An 11,772-nucleotide genomic window follows, 5' to 3' on the forward strand; every position below is an offset into this window, starting at 1 on the left:
TTTTGGACATCTGTTATAATACCATATCCTACTCGCACAAGCTTTCAAACAATTAAAATATGCAAAATATATGGACTTCATTTAAACTAACTCTGGGAATTCCAGTCAATGCGTCCTAAGATACTGCTAAATACAAAGGAGTTTGCAAGAGCAATTGTGAAACTCAGGGCAGTGGCTCCTAACCTTGGGGGGTTGACAAACTGGTATCCGTTCCGCTCTGTTCCAGCAGCAAGGAGGATGTCTTCAAAGAGCCACTGGAAACGGACCAGCTGGGCGTGGGCTCGCTGACTGGTGTCCTTTGCCTGCTGGAGGCTCTGCTGCTGCTGACTGTAAGACAGAAATATGTTATATGAGGATTAAAACAATAAGATTGAATATATAAAAAAAGTAGAAATGTCGCTACAGCGACTGGTTATACCCCCGCCAAACAACATTTCATAAGCTTTGGTCAAAAACAACATTTCATAAGCTTTGGTCAAAACAACATTTCATAAGCTTTGGTCAAAAAACTGAGGAAGTAGTTAAATCCGCAAGATCTTTCCTTGATCTTCTGCCATTAATATGCCGTTACCATGGCAACGTACTTTCGGGTACTGTCGAAAAATGCGTCTTGCACATCTACAACCAAAGGCACACATCTGTACCAAGTTTCATGGAAATTGGGCAAAAACTGAGGAAGTAGTTTGCAACACAAAATTTTCCATCATTTTGGCTCATATGTGAGCTGTTACCATGGCAACATACTTTTTGTCACTGTCAAGAAATGTGTCATGCTGACCTATATCCTAAGACAAACATTCAATATGAATTCCATGAGAATTGGAAGAACACTGATGAAGCAGTTTTGCCATGAAGCATTTTGCCCTATATTTTACCAATAACATGCCGTTACCATGGCAATGCACTTTTTGCCACTGCGGAAATATGTGTCTTGCACATTAACATATTCAGATGAACATCTGTACCTAATTTCATAAAAATTAATCAAAAACTGTGGGAGGAGTTCGCGACGCAAGATTTGTACCCATTTTTGCCCATAATATGCCGTTACCATGGCAACGTACTTTTGGGTACTGTCAAAAAATACGTCTTGCACATCTACAACCCAAGGCACACATCTGTGCCAAGTTTTATGGGAATCGGTTGAAAACTGAGGAAGTAGTTCGCGACGCAAGATTTGCAACGGACCGACCGCCCGACCGCCCGCCCGACCGCCCGACCGTCCGCTGATTCCTATATACCCCCTTCAAACTTCGTTTGGCGGGGGTATAATGAAAAAAGCAACAAAAGTGCTGACATTATCAGTAATGGCAACAAAGTAATCCCAATCCCAATCATCACATATCCTACCACCATTATCATTAATGCTGCTGCTACTATAATAACATAACTACAGTTTTCTAAGATCATGATGAATTGAAGTGTAGAGCAAATATGCACTTCAGCATAGAATAAAATTTGCTTTGTACAGCACTGAAAGAGTGTTATACATGTCTCTACCTTTGTATTATTTGTATAACAATAATGTAGTACTTATATCCTCTAAGTGGATATTTTCATGTGAGTAATATTTCGCCCTCAGCTAACTACGATGAATTTCGCATGTTTTTAGTTCCACGGAATCAGGACATTAACTACTGGAACATATGGCATGCAAAAATATTCACATGCTTTTATTTTGGTGTTAGCTTCTGGTTGCGCGAAATACGTGAAATTTTCCACACTGTGAAAATTTCCACTTTTTCAGTATATAACGAAACTGCCTTGCCACCTATTGCCACATGACTAGAGACGAGTCTGTCACATTTGTTGTATTGCTACAACTCTTGTCAGTACAAATGTACTTTCCAGATGACTTTTCATTTCAATGATGATTATATTCATTAATAAATTGGCCATTTTCATTTGAAAACAATGTTAGGAGCTCACATGGCTTCTCCCTTGGCTCGACATGCTGTATCATAGACCCGAATCAGGTGCTGGATGGCTGATCCGTCTGTACCGTCCACCCTGCCTGCATCCACAGCCTCCTTGGTGGCCCTGCTGCACAGCTCCTCTAGGGGAAGTTTGCTCACACCATCAACAGGACCATTGAGTGGCTGGTAGAGGTCTGGGTTGGCGGTGTCTAGACCCAGCTGGTGGGCCAATGTACAGACACACAGCCCCAGGATAGTACTTGGTATACCAAGCAGCTGAAAGGCATATATCAAACACACCGTCAGTGACACTACTTCACTTCCTTCACTATGTCATTGCTGTAGAAGAAGGGCTTTAACTCAATCTTCATTATATCAGTTATGACTCATGTAACATGTTTTTCCATTTTGTTTCTTTTTAAAGAGTGCACTGAACAAAAGGGAGCTTTAGATTTCTTCAACACAGACGGTAGAGGAAAAAAATTGTTCTGCGCAAAATTGCTTATCAAAATCGGTCTTGCATCGTCTGAGTTTTCATGACTAGTTGTGGGCCACTTTAGCGTCTACTCAAATCACGACGGAGAGAGCAATTTGATTCAATGATCATATGGGGGCGCCATTTTACTTTGTATAGGCTGTGTCCTCGCATAATCTAAAGTTACTTTGCAACTCAACACAAGAAAAGAGGAGAATGGCCAGCAAATCTAAAACTCCTTACTGTCAGACAGGAAAGAACCATTGCAACAAATGCATAATATAGAACTTGATATTTGCCTAGAAACACCCATGCATGGATTGTTGCTCAAAGTATTTTCAATGCTGACATGAACTCACTGTTGTAGAGATGAAGTCTGTGATGAAGACCTTGACCGGTCTGACCAGCATCTCATCAGAGTGCACAAAGCTGAGGAGATCACTGATGTTCTGATAGACCAGACCATACTCAGGCAGCTGGTGGGGTGGTGCTGTTTACAGAAGGGCAAAGTGGTTACATAATGACACTTGAATTAGATTCATACAATAATGGAAAATGACATGATACACTTTTATACAGTTTCTACATTAGAATTAAGACCATACTATGAATGACTGAATTTTACACTCTCTGTAACTCATACTGCATAAAATTCATATGACACAGTAAAAATGATCAATGTGAACTTTTGGGGCAGTGCTTTCATCTAGCTGATGATCATTATGTCACAGTTGTCAACACATTCACAGAAGTATGCTACAAGATTTCTTTTTTCTTTTCTATTGCCTGACAGAGTGACTTCAAATCTGAAGTAATCACTATTGTCATAGCCAGAATTCACAACAAAAATCATTGCAAGTCTGTCTGTCTTTCTGTATCTTTCTTTCAGGATTGAATTAAAGCACAAACACTGTACAGCCTGCATATTTTAGGGGTATATTTTGAAAATCAGTACTTGTAGGTTTTGTTCAATTTGCAATCAAGAATCACAGTAATTTAATGATGAATTGTCATCCTTCCATTCCGAAAAGTAAATCCAGTAATGCCCTCTTTGGGGATGATATACACCATAGTTGCATTATGCGAGGCAACAGCTACAATGTACACGATTTGTAGTATGTTGTTAGAGTGCAAAATATCAGTTGAGTAGCAAATTTCCAACAACAAAATAATAACAAAATAAAACAGTTACAAAATATATGGTGGTTTCAACACTAGTTCTATTATAGCTATATCAATGAAAATAATTACACTTGTATTTATGTTGAGCAAGATCAGACCTCCAAAACTACATGATAACCATAGACAGCAATATGAAAATGGTCTTGAGAGAGACCATGACCAATGTGTAGGCATGTTGGGTCCTACCTGACAAGACCAGGGCATGGGTGCGGCACCTCGTCAGACACTGATGAGCCGCCTGAAGCTGCCTGACAAAGAACAGGTCACTCAGGAGGGGAATGGTGTAGCTACTCACTGTCATAATCTGTGGGAGAGACACACAAAACACATAGAAGTGGAACACTGGTTGAAGTGAGCATAACTTCTGATCAACAGAAATAATGCCTTATGTTGGAAAATGTGTCCACATGCACTACTGTCAAGGTCGATGCTTCCCCATCTCCCCTGCTAACCAGCACCAGCACCCAACTGCAGCTAAACATTCCTAATGCAACATGTATTATTGTTTGCTAGCATAATAAAATATGAAATAAGATTACAAATCAATTATTCCCATTCACTAAAAGTACACTTGAGGTTCCACTAAAGTGAGCTTGGAAAAGAAGGTTTGCTGAACTTGTTTTAAATACTCAGGCATTTTCTATTTTCCCTATCAATAAAAAAGTTTGCAAATGGACATCTCAACCACAGGCAAGTCTTGGCTTCTTCGCTCTCACATTGCAATTCAAATCCAATTTTGCCATACCTGCCATTCTTCTTGCCATTCATGTGCTCTACCCAAACTTAGCTCATTTATTCATCTACATTCTAATGTTTTTTACTGTTTATACTGAGACCGATTGACATCCTGTTTTGATATTGCTGAAGGTTTGCCAAGCTTAGTGGAAGTGGTATGAATAAGCATTGCCCATTCCATCATGCCTCACCTTGGGATTGTGAGCCTGAAAGAAGACTCCATCCACTTGGTACCATTCACTGGGGAGGACCACCTGGTCCCAGCACTCAGCAAACTCTTGCAGACTCTGGCCCAGCCGCTGGAACAGGACATGGATGGCCGCCAGAAGGTTCTGGCCCATGGTCGGGGGCTGATCCAGGGCAGGGTCTGCGGTCTGGTCCCGGAGGTCTGCCCCCGATCGAGCTTGGTCCTTCTTGGTCCTGGCCGATGGGTGCAGCAGGCTCTCAAACTTGGCTCGCAGGTCACTCACCATCTGGGACGACATCGGTGCCTTCAAGAGATACAGGCATTACACTATCTTTTAGATTTGTAATTGCTTTGGTATATACATGTACAATTGAAAGAGAAACAAGGAAAAGTAGAAATTATGCGGTGCGTAATATATGTCCCCGCCGGAAGTAGCATTTTGTAGCAAAATGTACAATATAGGTCAAAAATCAAGGTCAAAGGTCAAATAAGTCAGAGGTCAAAATTCTGTGTAGAAATTTTAAAGCCCTCACCTAGTGCCATCACATAAAGCAAACGGAATCGAAATCGGGTTAGAAATGGCGAAGGAGTAGCATTTTGTAGCCAATGTACAATAAAGGTCAAAAATCAAGGTCAAAGGTCAAAGAAGTCAAAGGTCAAAATTCTGTGTAGAAGTTTGGAAGCCCTCACCTAGTGCCATCACATAAAGCAAATGGAATCGAAATCGGGTTAGAAATGGCGAAGAAGTAGCATTTTGTAGCAAAATGTACAATACAGGTCAGAAATCAAGGTCAAAGGTCAAAGAAGTCAAATGTCGAAATTCTGTGTAGAAGTTTGGAAGCCCTCACCTAGTGCCATCACATAAAGCAAACGGAATCGAAATCGGGTTAGAAATGGCAAAGGAATAGCATTTTGTAGCAAAATGTACAATAAAGGTAAAAAATCAAGGACAAAGGTCAAAGAAGTCAAAGGTCAAAATTCTGTGTAGAAGTTTTGAAGCCCTCACCTAGAGCCATCACATAAAGCAAACGGAATCGAAATCGGGTTAGAAATGGCGAAGGAGTAGCATTTTGTAGCAAAATGTACAATATAGGTCAAAAATCAAGGTAAAAGGTCAAAGAAGTCAGAGGTCAAAATTCCGTGTACAAGTTTTGAAGCCCTCACCTAGAGCCATCACATAAAGCAAACGGAATCGAAATCGGGTTAGAAATGGCGAAGGAGTAGCATTTTGTAGCCAATGTACAATATAGGTCAAAAATCAAGGTCAAAGGTCAAAGAAGTCAAAGGTCAAAATTCTGTGTAGAAGTTTTGAAGCCCTCACCTAGTGCCATCACATAAAGCAAACGGAATCGAAATCGGGTTAGAAATGGCGAAGGAGTAGCATTTTGTAGCAAAACGTACAATATAGGTCAAAAATCAAGGTAAAAGGTCAAAGAAGTCAGAGGTCAAAATTCCGTGTACAAGTTTTGAAGCCCTCACCTAGAGCCATCACAAAGCAAACGGAATCGAAATCGGGTTAGAAATGGCGAAGGAGTAGCATTTTGTAGCCAATGTACAATATAGGTCAAAAATCAAGGTCAAAGGTCAAAGAAGTCAAAGGTCAAAATTCTGTGTAGAAGTTTTGAAGCCCTCACCTAGTGCCATCACATAAAGCAAACGGAATCGAAATCGGGTTAGAAATGGCGAAGGAGTAGCATTTTGTAGCAAAATGTACAATATAGGTCAAAAATCAAGGTAAAAGGTCAAAGAAGTCAGAGGTCAAAATTCTGTGTAGAAGTTTTGAAGCCCTCACCTAGTGCCATCACATAAAGCAAACGGAATCGAAATCGGGTAAGAAATGGCGAAGAAGTAGCATTTTGTAGCAAAATGTACAATATAGGTCAAAAATCAAGGTCAAAGGACAAAGAAGTCAAAGGTCAAAATTCTGTGGAGAAGTTTTGAAGCCCTCACCTAGTGCCATCACATAAAGCAAACGGAATCGAAATCGGGTTAGAAATGGCGAAGGAGTAGCATTTTGTAGCAAAATGTACAATAAAGGTCAAAGGTCAAGGGTCACAACTGAAATTCTGTGTAGAAATTTCAAAGCTCCCATGTAGTGCTATCATATAAAGCAAACAGAATCAAAATTGGCTCATAAATGACAGAGAAGTAGCAAATTGAACCTTTTGATCACACATGGACGCACAGACAGACAGACGGACGCACGGACACACACACGTACGGAGCCCGTTTCATAGTCCCCTGCTTGAACTCGTTCGGCGGGGACAATTAAGCAGACATGAGTTTTGTTTTTGTTTTTGTCTTTCCCAATGCAGCAGAGGAAATGTATACATAGCAGCTAAGCAAAAGATGATAATGTGAAGTAAAGTGCTGTGAAACAACTTATAGTTTGTAAGAGCACCATACAAATGTAAGTATTGTAGTGTACTGAAATTCCTGGATGTCAGGTTGATGGGTTTGCACACACAGGCTTCAATTTCCCACATACCTGTGTGTTCCTCTCCACATTCCTTAGGTCTTCCTCCACAGAGTAAATGATGCTCTGTAGCGGGATCTGAGGGTCAGTGCACAGGAGGTCCAGTGCGGCCAGAGAGGAGATGACTGAAGGATCTCGGCTCTGGACCAACCTCACTGCCTCTGATGTCACATCACTGAAATGCTGCAGCAGTGTCTGTGATGCAGCAACCGTGAGAGAAGCATTAAAGACATTTTCCATGACGATACATATCTTATTTAGGGGAAGATCAGCCATAAACAACACTAAAATTGAAATTTGTCAAGAATTCATGACTGAAAAGTGTTGGAAGAAATAGGCCATGTGGGAAACAATGAAACTAGGCGTTAGGATGACTTTTATCTGTTCTGAAGTTACATTCAAATGTCTCAAGGAGGGACGAATGCCTGGGTTTACAAGAGTAAGAGTCCAACGTGACTAATGTACTACACCACTAATTAAAGCCGTAAATAAGTGTTACACAGTTTCTTTCTATATTAAAGTAGTGCTAGGCATTAGCACACATGCATCGAAATTTGTCTAGTTTTATTCTTCTCATGCAATTTTCTGGTGTCTTCTTTTTTCTTCTAAAAACAAGTGATGAAAAATGTCACATGAATGCTGCACTGACAATGGACTGAATTTCACGAAAAGTTAGCAAGTGTATTTTAAACTCCACAATGAAAATGACTTACTTCTGGTAAAGGCAAACAAGATGCTTTTTTGTATAAGACTGCAACCTACGGAATAATGCAATCTGGGGTGGATATGTTACCTGCAGTTGTTCGTAGACACTACTGACTGCTCTAAAACAGGCCACTAGGTTTGGCAGTGAGCACGGGTCCCCTTCACTTGGCTGATGACACAAATCAAAGAATGGAAAACAACAAAACAAACTAACAACAAGTTCCAAATGATGGGCTTACTCACACATTCAAAAATTCAATCCAAAAACTACAAATGGCAATAAAACAACGTGTAATGATAGCCTGTACACATAAATACAGTGTCATGGTTTCAAGTGGCATACACAAACTTAACAAGCCATTATGCACTGGCTTCCATCAGAGCAGCACAATAAGGGGTGCAACATAATTCGATAATTTCTTTTTGTCTCAGTATCATTTGGACCTCTCTCGTGTGGCAGAAGCTGATGTGTGACTCACCTGTATTCCAAGGTTGAGGACTCCCATGACAGTATCAATGTTACTCAGTGTGGTCCCCAGTTCATACAGGAACCATCGGCCATCTCTGGACAGGCACTCTGGGGACATGTTGGCTGCAGATGACAATTTTTAGTTTGTTTGAACTCACATTATACAACCATTATTTTTTAATCCAGCATCAGAAAACATAACTTGACATAAAACAGGAGGCAGGACTAGAGGAACAGTTTCGCTATGCACACTTATGTAGATTTTCTATTGAAACATTGCATAAGTATCACTCTTTATATCATGTGCATGTCATTGAACCATGAGTGCTGGCCACCTGGTAAATGTGAAATACCCATACACAATAATTACATGATGGCAGATTTTTTTCTTTTTTTTTAATAACTTGCTCTTCATGTATGCTCAGCATGTAAGCTGACATGGTGTGACTAACAGCTTTCACCAAGCAAAATCATGCTTAAGAGATCTGTACTACAGAACATAATTTCATGGCTAAGTTTTGGAGAAAACTTGCAAAGACTTACAGAAGGAAGTCGTGAATAAAAAAAAGATAATAATATCCACAATTTGTATCACCCATGAAAAAAGGGGGATAAAACTTGAATAGAAACAAATGCAGAATACCTCGCAACAATATTCACTGTGAAACAGTATGATTTCCACTTTCATTCATAACACATGCACACCATAATATGCATATTCTCAAAGGCAAACAGACAAATAATTAAAATGATATGACAGCAATCTTCTACATTCTTACCTGCCAGGGCATTTTCCTGGTGAAGCATGGCATTGGCGTACAATCGTAGCAGGCTCATCATGTTCAGGGTAACCAGAGGGGCTGCTGTGCTGTTGTGTTCTGTGACAGTTAAAGAGAAACCTTCAGTCCCTAGCACTAAGATTCTTGTGAGTTGGATGATGACACATACGAGACGATTCTCTTTCTTTTGAAAACTGACATTACTGCTTTCCTGTGGCTATCATTTTCACTTTGGCACCTAGCCTTGCCTATTGAAGTGAAGCTATTATAGCATTATCACTGCTGTCTTCACCATCATCATTATCATCATCCAATTTTGATCTGGGTTTGTCCCTGATAACAGGGGTGGCTCAAATAATCAAAGAAAGGGTTAAGAAAACAGCAGGAAAACACCCCCTATACTACAAATCATATGACAAAATTTGTAATAGTGAAGACTGAAGAGATCTGGAATATCAAAACACAGCATGTCTGATTTTATGACACTCAGTCTGGTAAGACTGTGACACAGCATTGAAATAAGATTGACACCATCTTTATTCTGTGATATTCATGTAGACTTCTGATGCAAAGCCCAAGTCCTAGGTGACATCAAAACCATACTCAGGGTATTACTTATGTTCTGCAGAACAAGATGAATGACAAGAGAAGAAACAGCAGTGCTAGACCTACTGCCCCACCCTTAACGATAGTGACCACACCCACCTTCTGTCCAGACGTCAATATCATCAATCATCTGTGTCATCTGGACTTGAGCTTTAACCACATCGATGCCATTCATGTTCCACTCAGCAGCCATGCCAAGGGCACTATTTGAAAGGGCAACCAATTCATGTAGCTGGATCTCCAAGGCAACCACCTCTTGGATACGGGCTGGGGTAGGCGGGGCATAGCGAGACTGTAGGTTGGCTAGAATGCTTGAGCAGCTGGAAAAGCGAGGGTTTGTGGATGAAAGAAGGTGATGAACACAAACAAGTTGGCATTTCCTTCCAGATTAGGTTTGCTGAGAACCTTAAATATACAAACAGTGAATGGTGAATGAGTGCGCTGGTACAAGACTTTGCATGAGGCGAAAGATAGAGGCGCTCTATTCAACTGAGGCGAAGCCAAGTTGAATAGTGCACTTCATCTTTCACCAAGTGCAAAATCTTGTTCTGCATGAGTAAAGACCATACACTATTTGTTTTATACAACACCTTGGACATCAACAGATGTGGTCCACACAGATTCTTGAATTAAGCACACAAATGGTGACCATTTTCAGTAACGGTGAACAAGTAGCACAGTCACAGTCAGTCTAGTCACTGTACATACATACATACATACATACATACATAAATACACAGAAAATCAGTCTCCAGAGATTTGTGTCAATCAGCAAAGATAGCACTCCAAGCTTGCATACTAACATGCAAAAAAAGCACAGTAAGGGTTATGTACATGACCATTTGAAGATAATCAAAGCACCTGTGAACAGGGTGTACTAATGTCACATAATAGCAAAAGATTCCTACACACAAGGGAAGGGATAATTGACATGTTCAAGGTGCCACATCTGTCCCATTGAGAAATCCACTCACCTCTCAGAGGAGAAAGACTGCTTGAGCTGCTGAAGCCAGTGATGCCACACAAAGGTACGAGTCATCTCACAGAAGTTTGGTGGGAACTGAGAAGAAATAACAGTGATGTGACAGTATGTGTACATATACTACATACACATGTACATGAAATAGCAGTTTATCACATAGATCACCTCTTAAGTCCTCTTAAAATTGCCATGTGTGAGATTAGTATTTTAGATTAGTATTTTAGTTTTTTTTTTTAAAGTAACAGAAAACCTGGCACAAGCTGTAATGCCACAACCTGAAAAGATCACCTACTAAATATCTTAAGAATGCAAAAACAGGTAACTTCAAGCATTTTAAGTTCTTGTACTCACAGTTTCTTCCTGTAATATGAAAGCTATGTTATTCATATGCCAACTGTATTGCCAACACAAATGAAAACATGCATGGTATTGCATTTGCAAGCAACAGAATGTGCTGTTATCAGTCAGACAGAATTATCACTTTCAAAAGCTATAAATTCTTTACATTAGATTACACAATTAACTCCACACCTGCCATTTTCAGAACACTGTGATTCTGATTGGAGTGGATGTCATCCATTCATATTTCTTATGTCTATGATTTATACGAGGTATGTCCTCACAACATTGCTCTTGGTGTTTTCTAAACAACTATACACAGAGACAGGATACAAAACTAGATGTCTCATGATTGGTCAGATTTTGGGACATACCAATATGACCACACTGTAGTATGCCTTGAGGATCTCCAGGCAAGAGATGACCAGGTCCCGCCTCTGCTTCAGTGTCTTCTCCACATCATTCTCTGCCTGTTCACACTGGGATACAAAGTTATCATACGCACCTTGAGAGAGAATGTTGATTCGACTCTATGGCAGGCTTTAACTACTAAGAATTTTGAAGGAGATTTGGAGTTATGACGTCTGCTGGTACTTCGGTATACTGACAAAATGTAATGATACAACTTCCTAACTCGTCAATTACACAAATAAATAAAGAACTCAATTGGTGGGAATTTGTGAGGTAGCCTCATGGTTGTAACAAATCATCTGAAACATTAATACAGTATCAAGGGTCTTATGCCATTTGTATATGCCAAGACAGAAATTGTTCTGCAGAAATCTACCTACAATGATGCATGGCCAAGATTAGTCTAGGGTCTAGATTTTTCTGAAGTCCGTCATTAATTAAGAGTACAGTGCATGTTACAGTGACATATGAACGTTTACAACTGACAAGTGATCACTGGGTCATACCTGC

General features: G+C 40.1%; 1 protein-coding gene across 1 annotated transcript in view; it reads right to left on the reverse strand.

The window, feature by feature from the left end:
- Positions 1-11,772, reverse strand: part of LOC139712563 (serine/threonine-protein kinase SMG1-like) — an 82,303-nt gene that overhangs the window by 15,334 nt on the left and 55,197 nt on the right. Inside the window, 13 exon segments of the mRNA XM_071624372.1 lie at positions 184-327; positions 1,930-2,192; positions 2,751-2,881; positions 3,760-3,877; positions 4,500-4,799; positions 6,984-7,166; positions 7,765-7,845; positions 8,156-8,268; positions 8,925-9,023; positions 9,630-9,850; positions 10,505-10,590; positions 11,226-11,330; positions 11,769-11,772. The exon segment at positions 11,769-11,772 is cut by the window's right edge and continues 64 nt beyond it. Coding sequence (XP_071480473.1) covers positions 184-327; positions 1,930-2,192; positions 2,751-2,881; positions 3,760-3,877; positions 4,500-4,799; positions 6,984-7,166; positions 7,765-7,845; positions 8,156-8,268; positions 8,925-9,023; positions 9,630-9,850; positions 10,505-10,590; positions 11,226-11,330; positions 11,769-11,772 — 1,848 coding nt within the window.

Source organism: Diadema antillarum, unplaced genomic scaffold (assembly GCF_040938485.1).
Source record: "Diadema antillarum isolate AM-2024a unplaced genomic scaffold, OU_Dant_1.0 seq00001822_RagTag, whole genome shotgun sequence".
Lineage (NCBI taxonomy): Eukaryota > Metazoa > Echinodermata > Echinoidea > Diadematoida > Diadematidae > Diadema > Diadema antillarum.